Here is a 19,663-nt window from a genome sequence, read left to right as displayed (position 1 = left end):
GGATAAGCGGTTGAAGATGGATGGATGGATTATCTGCCTTATTGGTAATGTAACATGATACATGTTTGTAAAAACACTATACATTTACATTTACCCTTTGCCGTTGGTTTGTGTCTGGAAACACACGTGAGCCCTTACATTATCTTTATGTGAACGGACAAAACTGATGCTTACATTAAGTTTATGTGAATGAACAGACAGATGCTTACATTGTGTTAATTTGAATGGACAAAAAATGCTTATGTTATGTTTTTGTGAAGAGACAAACAGATGCTTACATTTCGTCCAAATTTCAGGTAATTGATGTGGTACATCAGTACAGATGTTGTATTCTAGTATGTGTACATCTGTTTTAAATATGTGTATTGTATATTTTAGTTTCTGCTGCTAAACATGTAAATAACAACTCACTTACCCGCTAAATAAGAGTAAGTACATTAATATAATTGTCTTGTCATATATTTATTAATGTGATGTGATTGAAACAACCTCCACCTTTGCTGCTTTTGATTTTATTTCCAAAGAGTTGATTGTCAGTTGTCAAGTTAAACATAAGAGTGGACTCTTTAAAACATGACCCTTTGACACCATTAACAGTATACAATTTAATATTATTTGACGCCAATGCAGACCAAACTATGTTATGAAGTTCAATATGTTTGCACATCTTATCTTTGTATTGCAGCTGACAACAAAGGATGGTACCGTTGAGATTTGAACCCACACAGCAGGCCCATCCAACTGGCGGCCCGCAGGCCACATCTGGCCTGCCAAAGCTTTTCATTTGGCCAGCCGAACATCACCAAATAGGCTTGATGAAACCATTCAAACTAGGGTGACAATTAGTGACTAGTGACAATTTCAACTTAAAATTAGATGAGTGGGACTGGTCCCCTGTGCTCTTGAGCAACCTGGTCGATGTTACTTGGGATCGCTTCAAAACAGCATTCCTAAAGATCTAAATGACATGGCTCCCGTGAGAACAGTCAGGATCAAAGCCCGCTCTGAACCATGGATGAATCCGGACCTATTAGCTGCCATAAAAGATAGAGACAGAAAATACTTAGAATACCAAAAGTGTAAAACTGAAGTAGTTGAGTTGAGTTTGAGTTTATTTCGAACATGCAAGCATACAACATGATACATCACAATTTCCAGTTTCTCTTTTCAACATGTTCGAAAAGGAGTAGGAAGAAGCAGAGCGTATTTAATCTTACCCCTTTTCTTTACATAACAGTTGCTAAAACTTTTTGTTTACTTCCTGTTCACAATAAACTCCATAAGTAATCACAATAAAAATAAATAAATAAATAATAGTAATAATTTAACAATAATAATTGGTGAAGTAAGTCATATTTCATATGATGAGATAAGTAAGATTACTTTAAGAATGAATGAATGGATGGATGAAATAAATTGAGAATGTTTGTCATGGTTCTTCTTCTTTGTACTTTGTAAACACTTTAAGTTTGAAGAGTTTCTTGAAGTGGATCATATTAGTTCATTGTTTGATTGCTTTGCTTAATCCATTCTATAATTCAATTCCACATACTGATATACTGAAGGTCTTAAGTGTTGTACGTGCAAACAAATGTTTTAAATTACGTTTTTCTCTAAAATTATATTTCTCCTCTTTTTTTAAAAATAATTGTTGTATATTCTTGGGTAGCAGGTTATAGTTTGCTTTGTGCATAATTTTAGCTGTTTGCAAATTCACTATGTCGTGGAATTTCAGTATTTTTGATTCAATAAATAAAGGGTTTGTATGTTCTCTATATCCAACATTATGTATTATTCTAACTGATCTTTTTTGTAACACCGTTAGTGAATGAAGTGTACTTTTGGAGTTATTTCCCCATATTTCTACACAGTAACTCAGATATGGTAACACTAGCGAGCAGTAGAGAATATGAAGTGATTTTTTGTCTAGAACATGTTTTGCTTTATTCATTATTGATGTGTTTCTTACTACTTTATGTTGTATATTTTTTACATGAGATTTCCAGTTCAATTTATCATCAATCATTATACCTAGACATTTAGTTTAATTTACTCTTTCAATTTCTACTCCATCTATTTGTATTTGTGTTTGACTTTCTCTTCTACTGTTACCAAATAGCATTATCTTAGTTTTACTGAGATTCAACGATAATCTATTTTTGTCAAACCATCTTTTTAATTTGTTCATTTCTTCTGTTATTATTTGTATTATCTTTTGTGTGTTCTCTCCTGAGCAAAACGCTGTTGTATCATCCGCAAATAATACTAACTCTAAATCTTTTGTAACTTTACAAATGTCATTTATATAGAGATTGAATAAATTAGGTCCTAGTATTGATCCCTGAGGTACACCCCAGGATATATTTAGCGTTGTAGACGTGTGTTCGCCTAGCTTCACGTATTGTTTCCTGTTTGTTAGATAACTACTTATCCAGTTTAAGACTAACCCTCTGATGCCATATTGTTCTAGTTTTTTGATTAGAATATTGTGATTAATAGTGTCAAATGCTTTAGTTAGATCCATAAACACTGCTGCCGCACATTTTTTACTATCTATTGCATTGGTAATTTCTTCTGTAATTTCAATTGAAGCCATTGAAGTTGAAACATTAGCTCTGTATCCATATTGGTTCTCTTCGAGTATTCTATTTTTATTTATGAAACTCTCTAATCTGTTATTGAACAGTTTTTCAATGATTTTAGAAAATTGTGGAAGTAAAGAAACAGGTCTATAATTTTTTGTAAATTGATGTTTGTCTCCAGTCTTATAAATTGGTGCAACTTTAGCAATTTTCATCTTGTTTGGAAATTTACCTGTTTGAAATGATAGGTTACTAATATACATTAATGGTCCTGAGATCTCTTCAATAACCTTTTTTATCGTTTCCATATCAATTCCGTTACAATCAGTTGAAGTCTTAGATTTACATTTTTTCACGATTGTAACTATTTCCTCCTGTGTCACATCACTGAGGAACATGGAGTTGGGAATTCACTCTATGGTATCATTATAGTCCTCAATTGAAACTGGGTCTGGAATCCTTTCTTCCAATTTTGGTCCAATGTTTACAAAATAATTATTGAAGCTTTCAACCACTTCCTTTATGTTGTCATTTTTTTTATTTCCATCTAAGAAGTATTGGGGGTAGTCCCTCTTAGTGCCCTTTTTAATAATGCTATTGAGGATGCCCCATGTTGCTCTCATATTATTTTTGTTCCTGTCCAATAATTCACTGTAATATTCTTTTTTACATGATCGTAGTATGTATGTTAACTTGTTTTTATACTTTTTGTACTTAATTTCTGCCTCTGTAGTTCTTTGTGCTATACATTTTCTATATAGTGTATTCTTCTTCTTACAAGCATGTTTTAATCCTTTTGTCATCCATGGTTGATTATTCTTTCTCTGCTTATTACTGAGTTGTTTCCATGGACAATGTTTGTCATAAAGTATTATGAACTTGTTTAAGAAATGTTCATATGCTTCATCAACCTCTTTTTTATTGTACACATTGTCCCAATCTTGCTTTTGTAACTCGATTTTGAAAGCAGTCATCCTCTTCTCTGTGCATAGTCTTTGAAATGTCCTTTTGTCTTCCATGTTCTTCTTGTAGTTTCCATCATATATTGTAAAAACTGGCAGATGATCACTAATGTCGGTTATAAGTAGACCACTTGTAGTGTTATTATCAAAATCATTGGTAAAAATATTATCAATAAGCGTGGCACAGTGTCCTGTGATTCTGCTTGGCTTTGGGATTTTAGGATATAAACTGATGCTGTACAAAGTCATCAATAGACTTTTGCTTGTTAGGGTTCAATAAGTCAATATTAAAGTCACCACATAAGAAAATTATTCTTTGACCATTGTCCATGTAAGTAGCTTTGATCCATTCTTCAAATGTTTCTATACTTGACTTAGGTGATCTATATATACAACTGATGAAAATGCTTTTGCTTTTTCCCTGACATATTTCGATGGATATACATTCTAAGATATTATCTATAGCAGGGGTCACCAACCTTTTTGAAACCAAGAGCTACTTCTTGGGTACTGATTAATGCGAAGGGCTACCAGTTTGATACACACTTAAATAAATTGCCAGAAATAGCCAATTTGCTCAATTTACCTTTAACTCTATGTTATTATTAATAATTAATGATATTTACACTTAATTGAACGGTTTAAAAGAGGAGAAAACACCTAAAAAAATGACGATTAAATTTTGAAACATAGTTTATCTTCAATTTCGACTCTTTAAAATTCAAAATTCAACCGAAAAAATAGAAGAGAAAAACTAGCTAATTCGAATCTTTTTGAAAAAATTAAAAAAATAATTTATGGAACATCATTAGTAATTTTTCCTGATCAAGATTAATTTTAGAATTTTGATGACATGTTTTAAATAGGTTAAAATCCAATCTACACTTTTTTAGAATATATAACAAATTGGACCAAGCTATATTTCTAACAAAGACAAATCATTATTTCTTCTAGATTTTCCAGAACAAAAATTTTAAAAGAAATTCAGAAGACTTTGAAATAAGATTTAAATTTGATTCTACAGATTTTCTAGATTTGCCGGAATAATTGTTTTGAATTTTAATCATAATAAGTTTGAAGAAATATTCCACAAACATTTTTCGTCGAAAAAACAGAAGCTAAAATGAAGAATTAAATTAAAATTGATTTATTATTCTTTACAATAAAAAAAATAAATTTACTTGAACATTGATTTAAATTGTCAGGAAAGAAGAGGAAGGAATTTAAAAGGTAAAAAGGTATATGTGTTTAAAAATCCTAAAATCATTTTTAAGGTTGTATTTTTTCTCTAAAATTGTCTTTCTGAAAGTTATTAGAAGCAAAGTACAAAAAATAATGAATTTATTTAAACAAGTGAAGACAAAGTCTTTAAAATATTTTCTTGGATTTTCAAATTCTATTTGAGTTTTGTCTCTCTTAGAATTAAAAATGTCGGGCAAAGCGAGACCAGCTTGCTAGTAAATAAATACAATTTAAAAAATAGAGGCAGCTCACTGGTAAGTGCTGCTATTTGAGCTATTTTTAGAACAGGCCAGCGGGCTACTCATCTGGTCCTTACGGGCTACCTGGTGCCCGCGGGCACCGCGTTGGTGACCCCTAATCTATAGCAAATGACATGTGTTTTACTACTTTGTAGTTCAGGTTCTTCATCACGTACACAGCTACTCCTCCTCCATTTTTGTTGGTTCTGTTGATGTAGTTTAGTTCATATCCTTCCAGATCAAAATCTATTCCTTTTTTGTCGTCAATCCATGTTTCTGTGACAGCAATCACTTTGAAGGGTTCGTTGATGTGTTCCAAAAAGTTCGTAATGTTGTTGTAATTTGCATACAAGCTTCTGCTATTGAAATTAATAATTGACAATTTGTTATCACATTTAATGTTGCTATTATATTGATCATCTGTGTAATAAAAACAATTATTACTGATGTGGGAGAAAAAATGTGTATCTGGATCTATATCATTTTCCAAATCCTGATTTTTGTGATTTTGGTTGCAGAAATTTTTTAGTTCCATATTTTCTTGTTCAACAATCTTTGATGTTGTTTCAATAATCTCTATAAGTGTAGGTGGATGCAATCCTGATTCTAGGTCCTCTTGTTTAGTCGTTCCTTGGAACATAGTAGTGTCGATGCTGAATTTAGGTGTTTGTTTGCTGTCAGAGTCCATTATCATCGTTGTTGTGGAAACTGTGTAAACTTCAAAAATTGTCCAGGTCCTTGATGTCATGGACAACAATTACTCTTGCTTCTGGACCTCCATTCAGCTTGATGTAGATTTTGCAGTTGGTGCTCCAAGTTCCCTGGATTTTTTCCTGCTTTCTCAAGTCGCGTGCTTTCTTGGCGATTCCAGCATTACGTTTTGTGAGATGCTCATTCATGTACACATTTGTTCCCTTCAGCTTCTTTCCCTGTCTCAGCAATGCCATTTTAGATTTTCTGTTTACGAGTTTCACAAGCACGACTGGAGTGGCGTTGTTGTTTCTTCCGTTCAGTGGGATGCATGTTTCGATGGTATTAATGTCAATTTCAATTTGTTTTGATTGCAGAAAGTTGACCACTTGCTGTTCTGCTGAGATCATATCCATTTCATCTGGTTCACCTTGATTATTCACTGCTTTCGCATAGGATCTTGGTTTAATTCGGTGCCCTGTCATGATGATATCATTCATTCGTTTGTCCTGATCAATTTCATCCATGATATTCCTCCGCATGTTGTTGTCTTCTTGAAGGGTCTTCATTTGTTTTTTTAATTCAGTGGCTTCATTTTTTATTTTGTTGTTCTGAGTTTGCAGACTTTCTATATTTTGCTGCAGACTTTTCACATCTTGTTTGTGTTCTGTTGTTGCTTTTCTCAGCTCTTTTTTCATTTCTTTCATTTCATTAATTTCTTCTTTCATTTTTTCTCTCCATTCTTTCATTTCTTCTTTCCATTCTTTAAATTATTCTTTCATTTCGTTAAGTTTTTGTAATTCTTCTTTCATTTCGTTAAGTTTTTGTAGTATTGCCTCTTGATTCCCATCATGTCCTGTGTCCAGCCTCAAATCCAGTTGTGTTCTGTATCAGCTGACCCTGAACGTTTCGGGATTTCAGTCTTTCCTTTAGCTTTTCGCATCGCGGCAGTCGCTGACGTCAGTGCCTCTTGTGTCTTAACTGCAGTTACTTCTTTAGCGACTTGCGGCACTTTTAACTTGCTTTTTCAACAATTTTGTACCTTGCGCCGTTCAGAGATCAATTTGAGGTGTCAGCCTGTCAACTTATATCACTCTGCGACGTCGGAATCACTTTAAAACAGCTGTAAACTCGCCGTAGCTTTTGGTTGCTAGGCAACCGCTTTGAACTGCGGCAAGGCGCCGTTGGCTTGAGGCTAACGGCTCTTCCAACTCGCCTTATTTCAGCGTATCAGTGCCTCTCAACTGGCCAAAATCAGATCGAAGATGCCAGGTGACTCTCCTGTGGCTGTGATCGCAAATCAGTGGTCAAAATCTTCAGATTTAACAAAAACTCCGGTAGCAGAAGCGGAGCCTTTTCCTTTGCGTCCTTTCTCATTGACAGGAAGTGACGTATGAAGTAGATAAACAACCCAATAATAACCTCAAATCACTCCTTTCAACTCTCAAAAAACAATGCAATAAATGAAGAAATAAGACAACCAACCTGACTAAATCCTTTAAAAAAAATTACATTAGCGACAAAATAGAGGAAAACACAAATAAGCCACGTGAGCTCTGGAAAATCCTCAACAACCAGCTTCCCGGTTGCAGCCAGAAACTTAAAACCAGACTCACCAACATCAGCATCAAGGAGGGTGACTCCCTCATTACAGACAAAATGGAGGTAGCAAGCAGACTTAACACCTTTTTCACCAGCATAGCCGCAACTCTTGTCAACAAGCTGTCCCACCACTCTGGTCGCTTTGGTGTAAACACATTAAAGCCTTCTACAGAAAGCTAGGAGTATCCAACAACAATTTCAAATTAGAAATGGTCTCAGCTGATGAGGTGCTTAAAAAATTGAGCACGCTCCACCCAAACAAGGCCACCGGTTTGACAATATCCCCTCCAGATTTCTCAGGGACTCTGCCGCCATCATTGCCCCAATCATCTCGCACATAATAAACCTCTCAATTTCACAAGGCCAAGTACCAAAAGATTTTAAGAAAGCAAGAGTAACTCCCCTCTTTAAAAAAGGAAGCAAATTGGAACCTGGCAACTACCGACCTGTTTCTATTCTCAGTTCCATTTCGAAAGTAATGGAAAAAATAGTTTATTAACAGGTCGATGGTTACCTTGCCACCAATAAACTCATGTACAAATTCCAATCCAGCTTCAGAACTAACCACTCCACTGACACATGCCTTCTCTATCTGACCGACCACATCAAACATGAGGTGGACGCGGGCAAATACTGCGGCATGGTCATGCTGGACATTCAGAAGGCCTTTGACACCGTTAACCACGCTATACTGTTGGATAACCTCAGAGCAATCGGATTTGACAAAACCTCATCGAGCTGGATGCAATCTTACTTGGAGGGGAGGGAACAGGTGGTAGAGGTGAACGGCACCGTGTCTCCCCCCCTCTCAGTAAGCTGCGGAGTCCCCCAAGGCAGTATATTAGGGCCTTTACTGTTCCTAATATACATAAACGACTTGTCATCGGCATGCGACTGTGAATTGTTCTTGTTGATGATGACTCGGCCCTGCTGGTATCAGACAAGGACAAGTCACAGGTGGAGAAAATCCTCAGTGCTGAACTCTGTAGAACTTGCACCTGGCTCGCTGACAACAAGCTATCCATACACTTGGGTAAAACGGAATCCATCCTGTTCGGGTCCCACATCAACCTTAAGAAAGTCAAAGATTTCACTATAAAAGTGGGTGACATTGTTATCACCAGAAAAGATGAGGTCACCTATCTAGGTTCCATTCTAGAGGCTAATCTTTCCTGTGATAAAATGGCAACCAAGGTAATCAAAAAGGTCAACCAACGAACGAGATTTCTCTATAGAATCTCCTCTCTGGTCAACAAAAGCACCATGAGGATTCTAGCGGGAACTCTCGTTCAACCCTTTTTCGATTACGCATGCACCTCCTGGTACCCTAGCACCTCCAAAACCCTCAAATCTAAACTCCAAACATCCCAGAACAAGCTAGTCAGATTACTTTTAGACCTCCACCCCAGATCACACCTCACTCCTACCCACTTCTCCAAAGTGGGCTGGCTCAGGGTGGAGGACAGAGTAAAACAACTTGCACTGAGCCTAGTCTATAAAATCCGCTACACCTCCCTGATACCGAAGTACATGTCAAACTACTTCCTTAACGTAAAATGACCGCCATAACCACAACACCAGGGGGAGCTCCACTAACCACGTTAAACCCAGATTCCGATCTAACAAAGGTCTTAACTCATTCTCTTTCTATGCCACATCAATGTGGAATGCGCTCCCAACAGGTGTAAAAGAAAGGGCATCTCTATCCTCCTTCAAAACCGTAATAAAAGTACACCTCCAGGCAACTTCAATCCTAAACTAACACCCTCCCCGGATTGTAAATAATCAAATGTAGATACTTTTTCTTATGCTTTCTGATCTCTCTCTCTCTCTATGTCCACTACTTGCTGTACATATCCTACAAAGTCAGACCTACACTGTTTCAATGTCCATTTCTCTGATGATGCAATTGTTGATGCTGATTGTTGATGACAGAAGTGTTGATACCAACCAAACCTAACCCCCCCCGCACCCCCTCCATATCCCACACCCCGGATTGTAAATAATGTAAATAATTCAATGTATATACTCTGATGATTATCTTGTGTGATGACTGTATTATGATGTTAGTATATATTTGATAGTATATATCTGTACCATGAATCAATTTAAGTGGACCCCGACTTAAACAAGTTGAAAAACGTATTCGGGTGTTACCATTTAGTGGTAAATTGTACGGAATATGTACTTCACTGTGCAATCTACTAATAAAAGTTTCAATCAATCAATCAAAAAAGGGTTGCTCATGTATGCAGTACTCCCGCCACCCTACAGGGGGCAACAGCGAGGCATATGTGTTACAATAAAGCAGCAGTGGGTGAGTAGAAGACTACTAGTTCAAACCCTGAAAAAACCCTAAATAATATTTTAACAGCAACGGGACAACAAAGAATGCATGTATTGAAATTGCTGACTTTGTGGTGTCTTTTGTATTCATAGTCGTGTTATTTTTTGCCTGAGAAATAACTCTGGCGACCATAACTCGTCTGTACATGTAGCGCTGATTTTGACCAGTAGAGTGCAATAACGCCTTAGGTTTAATTGTGTTGAGCCACTTTCATTGTGTGCAATGTTTGCTGTGGATGTTGTTTAACTTTTATATGCATAAACATCTGTAGTTTATTGTTTGAATGTATTAACACTATACCTTCTATTTTATTTACAAGAAATATACTATGGACATTATACTTTTGTAATGTTTATTTTATGTTGAAATGTTCAGTCTTACAAAGCTAAATGAAGGAAGGAGTGTAGAGAAAAAAACTGAGAAAGGAAAACAATTCAAAAGAAGGAACATCAATCCTCAAAAAAAAACTTATGGATCTTCTGTTTCTTCATGCTGTTAACTATTTTTTCAGCTGCACACACTTGAATTGGTTAGTTAGGGCAAAATAATGAATTTATCGACAGTGTCTTAAAGGAAAAATACCTGTGGAGGCACTTTCTGACGAAACATGTAAATTTCGATGTCTGGCCCGTGAGCCACTTGTCTCTTGAAACTGTGGCTCTTTTCATTATGAGGTTGAATAGCCCGGCCATACGGTATCAATTTCCAGTATCTATTTCCAGTATCTAGGACTACATGTCGGTATTTGTATCGATTTCTAGTACTTTTGTGTGTGCCCATGTGGATTTAACATGATACATGTGCTGTCCAGTTGATATATTTTGTTTTCTTACACTTCTGGGTATCATTTGCAAGGATACATTCATTTCAGTTTGCCCTCGGTGTGTTGCCGTAGTCAGGAATTAGTCTTTACCAATAAGTTGAATGTCCCAGTGTTGTCTACACGCTAGCTGTTTGATTGTAACGTGTATCTTAGGCTACGTTCACACTGCAGGGACGGATGTCCAATTCGGATTTCTTTGTCGAATCAGATTTTTTTAGTGGCTGTTCAAATTACAAAAAAGGGATTTCTAATGTGAATGCAATATGACCCGCATGCGGACATGATGTCATGACATCGCACGCATTGCAGTGTGTACGAAAGTAAAAATGGCTTAAATTCTAGTCAGCCTCTCAGTACTGGCGCATTTGTGGCAATTTCAAGGATTTTCTGCAATCAAAGTCAACATTTTCTGAACCAAATTATTGCGCGTAGAAGAATAAGAAAGAAGAGGACAAGTATTTTGGTCCTGACAGTTTTACAGTGCGGCATCTCTGTGGGCGAGCAGTCGGAGACGTGAGTTCCAAAACCTATTATTTTCACCTGTTTTCTGCTCTGTGGTCAACTATTTATTTTGGCAAATTATTATCAGTGGCGTGTCTAGGGAGTGGGCAGGGGTGGCATGTGCCACCCCAAGAATCTGATAGGCCACCCCAGGTGCCACCGCAGTTGGAGGTGGAAAGATGTGGTAAGTGTTGCACTTGGGCTTCATCTAGTGCAGGGGGCGGCAACCTTTACCACTCAAAGAGCCATTTTGACCCGTTTCACAAAATAAAGAAAACAATGGGAGCCCAAAACTCTTTTGAAATTTAAAATGAAATAACACTGCATACAAAGTTTTTTTTTGCTTTGTGCTATGTATAAACCAGGGGTCTCAGACACGCGGCCCGCACCTTAATATGAAAATTTAATGTTAGTGCGGCACGCGAGTTTTATCATAATGCCGCTTGACAGCATCACACTTGCCAATCCTCCCAATTTTCCCGGGAGACTCCCGAATTTCAGAGCAACTATTCTCTCGAATGTCTGCTGATTTTCACTCAAACAACAATAATAAGGGTGTGCTATGATGGCACTGCCTTTAGCGCCCTCTACAACCTGTACAAACAGCTTGCCAGCCCAGTCACATGTTGTATGCGGCTTCTGTAGACACACATAAGTGACTGCAAGGCATAATTGTTCAACAGCCATACAGGTCACACTGAGGGTCCCGAGAGCCGTGGTCGTTCACTGACTAAACGTAAGTCATTTAGTTACAATATATTTTCTACACGTTTGTTTAAGCTGTTAATTTTGCGTTACCTGTGATATTTAGCTTTTGAATTTGATGTATGATTTTCTGTCAGAGCATAATAGTTCTGACTGTGTTTTTAGAAACTTATCAGGAAGTGTTGCAAACTATTCAGACTTTGTGAAATAGCTTTAGCCCTTTATGTACGCAATGCCACATGGGAACGGAGCTTTTCAGCTTTTCAGCAGTCACTGCTCGCTGACTGCTCGCTGTTGCGAAAAAGCTAAGTATCGTTCTATCTGTGTGCTTCTAATTGTTTTACAGCTTTCTTTACTACTTCCCAAACATACTTAGTAGTCTTATTTAACTTGCGAATCACCCGATCTCGGTCTCACCACCCCTCTCTCAGCTAGCTAGCTGCTAAGCTAACAAAGCTAGCTGAAAGGCGGCGTCGGTCTGAAGGAATCTGCTCCCACACATCGCGACTACTTCCCCGAAGACAGCAAGAACTTCAATCGGTGAAAGAAATACAGTGAGTATGGCTCCATGCTCTTCGTGCACCGTTCTCATGGATAGGTTGGCTCTGCTAGAGGGCCGTGTCCGCCAGTTAGAGCAGAGTAATCTCGTAACTTTAGACGTTGCAGACACATCTGCTAGCGTTAGAGGTAGCGAGCTAACTAGCCCAGTTTATAGCAGCCCTAAGCGGCCTATAAGCAACGGTGAACCGGTTGAGACGCATAATAGATTTAGCCCTTTAGCTAGTCCTACACCCCAGTCTACCGGGCACCACATTTTAGTCATAGGGGACTCCATCACCTGAAACATGAAGCTTAGCAAACCAGCCACAATTAAGTGTATTCCCGGGGCCAGAGCACCGGACATTGAAGCTAATCTTAGGGAGCTAACTCGCAACAGGCCTAGTAAACACGTACGACAGGCTAATCGCACCACTAGCTATGCGAACATAGTTGTACACGTCGGCTCCAATGACACTAGGATGAGACAGTCAGAGATTACAAAGAGAAACATAGCTAGGACTTGTAATCTTGCTAGAAAGATGTCCAGGCATCGAGTACTTGTCTCTGGCCCCCTGCCTGCGAGAGGCAATGATGAGAGATATAGCAGATTAGTCTCGCTTAACAAGTGGCTGACTAGTTTTTGTAGACAACAGGGTCTAACGTTTATTAATAATTGGCCCTCTTTCTGGGGCAAATCGGGCCTGCTGATGAGGGACGGCCTTCACCCTAACCAGGAAGGCGCCATCATCCTGTCTAGGAACATAGATTATTGTTTGAGTCACACTTGACTAACTACACTAGAGCAAGCCCGGTCACAGGCAATTACAGTGTCTGTTAGTCCGGGTGAGGAGTCAGTTAAGCAGAACTAGCCAGCGCCAGGCCGGAAAATCCCTGCACACATAGCATTTCTCCTAGAATAATACACAACTCACATAATGTTTTTTCTGCAGTGACTGTGCCAGAGGTGGACATGCATTCTACTGAGGTGGCAAATTATGATGCGTTCAGTGTATCGCAGAACCAAGCAAACAATCTGAAGATTCCTGTCACATCAATTCCTAGATATGGTCAAAATTATTTAAAGCCACTATGCAAAATAAACGCAACATTATTAATATTACTACTACGGATAACTTTAACAAAAATTCCTCAAAACAGCCCGCTACCTATAATATGGGCTTTTTAAACATGAGATCATTTTCTCCCAAAACGTTTTTAGTTAATGAGGTCATTAGAGACAACAATCTTAACGTTATTGGTCTAAGCGAAACCTGGCTCAAAACAGACAATTTTTTTGCGCTGAACGAGGCATCTCCTCCTAACTATAAGATTGCGCATATTGCCCGTCCCCTTAAAAGGGGTGGGGGGGTCGTACTAATATACAATGAAAACCTTAACCTTACCCCTAACCTAAGTTAGGGGGGTTGGGGGGGTACCCTCCAAGGTTTCTCATTGTTATCCCATTGGGTTGAGTTTTTTCTTGCCCTGATGTGGGATCTGAGCCGAGGATGTCATTGTGGCTTGTGCTTCCCTTTGAGACACTCGTGATTTAGGGCTATATAAGTAAACATTGATTGATTGATTGATTGAAAAACTAATTTACGTACAACTATGGTTGACACAAGCCTTTGCCATTTAGGTATCCTAAACATTGAGTATCCTAAGCATTGAACATAGATGATGTTATTATTAAAGTGTTTGCTTGCCAACACAAGAACAGGCACATTCATCTGTTTTGAACGTTATTTCAGTCCTACCATCTTTTGTTATTCCACCGTGATTGTAGTTCTACTTAGTCCAGGTAATGTATTTGTTTTTGCCAAATACTATGTAAAATTTGAAATTATTTTATGGCGAGCAATGTAAAGAGTGGATTTCAATGAGGACCTAATGTGTTTAAATTTATCCATCCATCCATCCATTTTCTACCGCTTGTCCCTCTTGGGATCACGGGGGTGCTGCAGTCCATCCCAGCTGCATTCAGGCATAAGGCAGGGTACACCCTGTACAAGTTGCCACCTCATCCTAGGGCTAACAGATAGACAGACAACATTCACACTCACATTCACACACAAGGGCCAATTTAGTGTTGCCAATCAACCTATCCTCAGGTGCATGTTTTTGGAGGTGGGAGGAAGCCGGAGTACCCTGAGGGAACCCACGCAGTCATGGGGAGAACATGCAAACTCCACACAGAAAGACCCCGAGCCCGGGGATCGAACCCAGGACCTTCCTATTGGGAGGCACACCCACTAATCCCAGTGCCACCGTGCTGCCGTGTTTAAATGTAAATAAAGGTTTATGAATGTTACAATTTTACTTCATTAAAGAGGAACATTTACATACTATATTAGTATTTTGTGTCATTTGTTGCAAGTTGTCTGATGTACTGTAAACGCTCAATACTTTGCAATATTGTTTAATGTCAGCAATTGTCTTATAAGAAGATTCAGTCCATACTTGGTGGTGGTAACCGTGGTAAACTACTGTAGTAGCAACAGCTGCTCCTGAGGTAGACTGACTGTTTTAGGGGTGCCACCCCTGCAGAGCTAGGTGCCACCCATGAAAAAAAAATCTGGACAAGCCACTGATAATTATGACACTTAACGCTTTTTGATGACGTCTTGGTCAGATTAATCCGATGAGCGAGAGAGTGTTCACATTAATATAAATCCACATACGAAAGAAGCCTGGGTCGGATATGAAAATTCAGAATTTCACTGTTCACACTGACAAAAAAAATCAGATACATGTTGCATTTGGGCAAAAAATCGTAATTGACCTGCAGTGTGAACAAGTGTTGTACTTTTCATTAACAAATTTGGTGGTGTTGAAATTGCTATGTGAAATTGGTAATGTGGATCAGTAGCATGTATATGGTATATTCAATGTAAATTTGCATCGAGTTAGCACATTTTCAAAAGTGGAGTCTTACTTTTGAGTGCTTGCTATCAGGAATCATGCTTTGTTGGCATGATAAATTACGTTACTTAGCGGCAGTCCACTACAAATACGCCTGTTTGCCCACCAAGTGCTAGAGTTCAGGCTGAGTCTGCAACCAGACGTGATGTCATGTGCAACAAAGGTATCAAAATATGGTACTTTTTGAGTTAACACGTTTGTTAGTACTTTACCTAAAAAGTACTAAATTCTGGACCCATCCCTTGGACAATTAGTAATTATCTAGTAATATTATATATTTTATCAATGTTTCTTAGATTTTAGAAACTAAAAACAAGAAAAAAGAGCTGCACTTTCAAAGGTAAAAATAGCAATTACCTTTTTTTCACCTGAAACTTGTACACCTTCTGGAGCATTGAAATTGTACAAAAATATGTTTTCAGCAAAACAAGACTGTGGACATTGTTGCATATTGGTAAGTACCTTTAGAATGTCTTTCAGCTTCACAACCTCTTCCCTCAGCACATCTCGCTCAGTTCGGATGGCGTCCGTGTATTCTTTTTGTCGCTCTAAGGCCTTAGCATGGCCATGTTGCAGAATGCAGGAGAGTGAAGCGTTGAAGAAGTTACAAGAAGACGAATGAAGTTCCATGCAAATGAAGAAAAGAAGTCCCAAAGCGTACCCCGATTTTCTTATCCTTCCATTCCAGTGTCTCTTGTAGGTCACATATCTCTCTAGAAAACGTGTCCTGTTTCATACGCAACTGACGGATCTCCTGAACCAGGAAGAGAGTCGACAGGTGGAAGAAAGGAAAGTTCATGCATAAAAAAGATATAGCTGTGAATGCAGTGCCAGCATGCTAGTTATTAATTTTCAATATTCAACCTGCAGAGGAACTACTCACATTTAGCAGTTCCTCGCTTTGTTGAAGGCTTTCTTTCATGGTAATCAGCTGGAAGTGAAGCACATTGTGGGCGTGTTTCTCTCGCTCCAACTCCTGTCAGGAACAACAAACTTTTCAAGCAAACTTGTCTGACAACCAATTCCACCCTAAAATTACAGTACAATCTCGTTCATAACATTATAAAATATATTGTATTACACATTCTCTGGTATCTTTCCGTCTTTGTGAGACGATGGTGTAGCTTTCAGACAGTCTATTTGCGCCTTCAACTGTGACTAAACAGTCCAATTCTCAAATGGCTGTCTCTTCTGCACCTTATGTGTCCTTGACACTTGGTCCTGACATTCCAGCTTGGAAAGTTGAAGAAATGCTGGTACCTTTGCTTTCCTTTGAGTTTTGCCTGGTGCAAAACTTGCGGCCTATTCGTCGGGAAGGTTCTCTAAGCTCCACACACCCAGTGAAGCAGTCAGGCCATGGCGAGACAGCATCTAACTGGCTGTGGGCTTTTCATCTTTTAACAGGGGCGGGAGCTGTCCAAGGAAATATAAAAATCTTTCCAACCGTCAGAAGTTTCCCCTGGCACTATTTCCTATGCCAATCGGAATGTGTATATTACTGGTAACAGCCACTTCCCGCGTTCTGTCAACGTCCTGGGGTGTCCTCTCCAGTGGAGCTGCAAAGCCTGGGCATGTTAGCATGGAATATCAGCTGTTGCCCATGCAGCAAAGACCTCCTCTGCACGCAGCTGATGAGTTCAAGGAAAACGGAATGACGTTGAAGACAAGATCAGATCGCCTTAAGGACTCTGGCTCCAAACTTGATGTCGAGGTTTACTCCCCGAGCATTATCCATGTATAAGTAAGGCGGCAAGGCAGCAGAGGTTTGACAAATCCTAACCCAAACCAATAGGCCCCCTTGGTTTTATTATTTTATTGTAGGTAGTAACAGCTGTGTGTATGTTGTAGGACGTTATCTTGGACCTGACTAACCCCACACACAGCCTTTAAACTCATACTCAGGACATGCATTAATAACATTATAAAACATAATGTATGACATAATATAATGATGTGAGGAAATGTAAAACACTTAAATAACATTTTAAAATATAATATTAGTGCATGTCATACCTTGACTTTGTCCTGGTATTCCCGCCGGGACTCAGACAAAAGTTCTTCTAGTTCCATCAAAGAGTCCTTCAGCGTGTCCACTTGGTACATCAGGTTATTCTTGTCATTGTCCAGCTGGGCGTTGGACACCATAGCCTTTCGATACTTCTCTTCCACTTCTGTTAAAGCATCCTATTGCCAACACAAGTTATTGTTTTTATTTCTTATACTTCTTGTGGGATCAAATTCAGACAAGATAATGCAATGTAAAACTGCTGAAATGAGTTTGAGAAGAATACATCATCATTACAATAAATATCACGTTTTTTGTATGCTAAGTAGTACTTTGAATAGTAGTTTGTTTACTGACTTTGTGTACTCATGCAAATCCATAAATATACCATCCAAATTATACCTTGGCTTCTTTTAGGTTGTGTGTGTACTTGGATTCCACATCTTGAATTTGATCCTTAAGTTCATGAATTTCCTGGTGGGAAGAAGTGAAGCATTGAGAACATCAGCAATTGAAGTCAAGGTGGAGCAAAGGGCAAACATTACCATTGCAGATAAAAAAGCACATTCAAAGATGGCATTTGTGCTATAATAGTAGTTTAAACATTTATTTTCATTAATGTATTTCCTGAGTGTGAGAATGTTGACAGTGTAGTACACTTTAGCAAGTATACATACGGTGTACACTGAGTAAGTATTTCCTGAGTGTGTGAATTTTGACATTACAGTACATTTCAACAACTATACTCTGTACACTGTAATTAGTTCCTGGGTGTGTGAATGTTGACAGGGTAGTACTTTCCTAAAATACAATAATATCATTGTACTGTAAATTTCAATCAGAATATTACCCTCCTTCTTCTGCTTCTCTCCTTTTAAATGGTGAATTGCAACCACCCCACTTAGCCCCTCTCTGTCTGCTCATAGCCAAGATGGCGACATGTTCATTACTGCACACTCACCATTTTAAGTGTTTCGGGTATTGACTTAGTACTGCATTTTGCTGTACTTCACAGTGTGAAGACACTTCCAGTATATCCTTCACCTCACACTAGTTGGGAAAAGTAAAGCAGTACAGTACCCAGCACAGCAGTACAGTAAAAGTAATGCAGTACACCGTCAGTATCCAAAAGACTTAAAATAGTAAGTGTGCAGTGATGGACAGTCACCACCCTCAACAGTTGCAATCTTGGCTACAAAGCAGAAAGAGAGGGGATAATTGGGCTGAATGCAATGTCACTATTTAAAAGGAGAAACGAAGAAAAATTAAGTAAATATTGTGATGAATGTATAGGTGTATCAGCGTCACATACTTTAATTTCTCTCACGGCACTCTCAGCATCCAAAGTTTCTCCACTTCCTGTCCGTGAAGAAGAGGCGCCCAGGGATGTGATGGTTGTTGCAGTTATTGTAGAAGCTGCACTGGAACTCTAAAATGAAATATATTATTGTCATTATTATATTATGGGATATTGCATCCTAGAAGCAGTTAGTTACATTGCGATAATGATAAAACATAAGCTGTTAGAACCATAGCAATACATATTATTAAAAACATACTGATTTACTCTTTCAAGGTATTCATTGTCGTCTACCTCTGGAGGAAAATAAAACAATGAGAGCACACATGACTGAAGTATGACACCTTTGTAACAATCAGTACACATTAGGCCATCTTCCACTGCAGGAACTTTCCCAGATACCTGGGAAAATAAAGTTCCCCCTATGCTTCCACCAAAACTATCTGGTTAGATTTAGTTTTTCAGGAACCTTTCAGAGTTCCTCCTTGCTGGGTGGGACTTTTCCAAGCGACCAGGAACCTTTTCGGGGACAAACTGTGCTGTCGAACGCTGATTAGTTCAACACAGTTGGGGGCGTTCTGAAAACACACGACCGCCATTGGAAGATACGCGGCGACTTGTTTATTTCTTATTTCTTGCGTATTTCTATTACAACAAACTTGCCAACCGAGAGAAAGAAGAACTCAGGCATAGTTTTTAAACTAGATGCATTTTATTGTTGTTGTTGTTTTTTTTTAAACTTCATTTTGTTATGCAAACCTACGAGAAATGGACGGACTCTTTTAAACGTATTTACGAAGGAGTATGAGGATGGACTTGAAGCGGCGTCCTCAGCTGCTTACTACTCTGACTTTGTTGGATAAATGTGGAAAAGAAGGAGGCAGAACACAAGTGGAACAAAGGTAAATAACATCAAATATTAACTATTTACTTTACTACATGTTGTAAAAGTAGTCAGTGACACTCCACTTGTGTAGTCATTAGCCTCAACCCGAGAGAACAGAAAGCTAACGCTAAAGCCAATGTGTTTGTGTTGTCGGCGTGAGATAAACCCTGCCATTTAATATTTATATATTGTTATTTACAGCGGAAATGGACCAAAAGGAATCGCCTGACCCTCATGAATTCATTTACCGAGGACAACTTTCTGATTGTTCGACAATGCGGACAAAAGTCTGACTTTATATGAACAATTCGGTACAC

General features: G+C 38.5%; 1 protein-coding gene across 25 annotated transcripts in view; it reads right to left on the bottom strand.

Moving 5' to 3' along the window:
- The window catches only part of lrrfip1a (leucine rich repeat (in FLII) interacting protein 1a), a 175,230-nt gene that overhangs the window by 28,433 nt on the left and 127,134 nt on the right, over positions 1-19,663 (bottom strand). For 23 of the 25 annotated variants that reach the window (XR_009828303.1, XR_009828315.1, XR_009828311.1 and 20 more), the window contains 6 exons: positions 18,473-18,589; positions 17,563-17,634; positions 17,169-17,339; positions 16,039-16,131; positions 15,817-15,909; positions 15,618-15,710 (listed from right to left, as the gene is read on the bottom strand). Coding sequence is in view for 3 of the 25 variants with exons in the window: in XM_062067807.1 (XP_061923791.1) it covers positions 15,618-15,710; positions 15,817-15,909; positions 16,039-16,131; positions 17,169-17,339; positions 17,563-17,634; positions 18,473-18,589 (639 nt within the window). In the remaining 22 variants the exon portion in view is untranslated. The remainder of the gene's footprint in view (positions 1-15,617; positions 15,711-15,816; positions 15,910-16,038; positions 16,132-17,168; positions 17,340-17,562; positions 17,635-18,472; positions 18,590-19,663) is intronic. The other 2 variants (XR_009828307.1, XM_062067809.1) reach the window with 1 other exon arrangement.

Source organism: Entelurus aequoreus, linkage group LG13 (assembly GCF_033978785.1).
Source record: "Entelurus aequoreus isolate RoL-2023_Sb linkage group LG13, RoL_Eaeq_v1.1, whole genome shotgun sequence".
NCBI classification, from domain to species: Eukaryota; Metazoa; Chordata; class Actinopteri; order Syngnathiformes; family Syngnathidae; genus Entelurus; species Entelurus aequoreus.
Note: the sequence above shows the minus strand (reverse complement) of the source record. Positions and strands in the feature narration are given on the sequence as shown.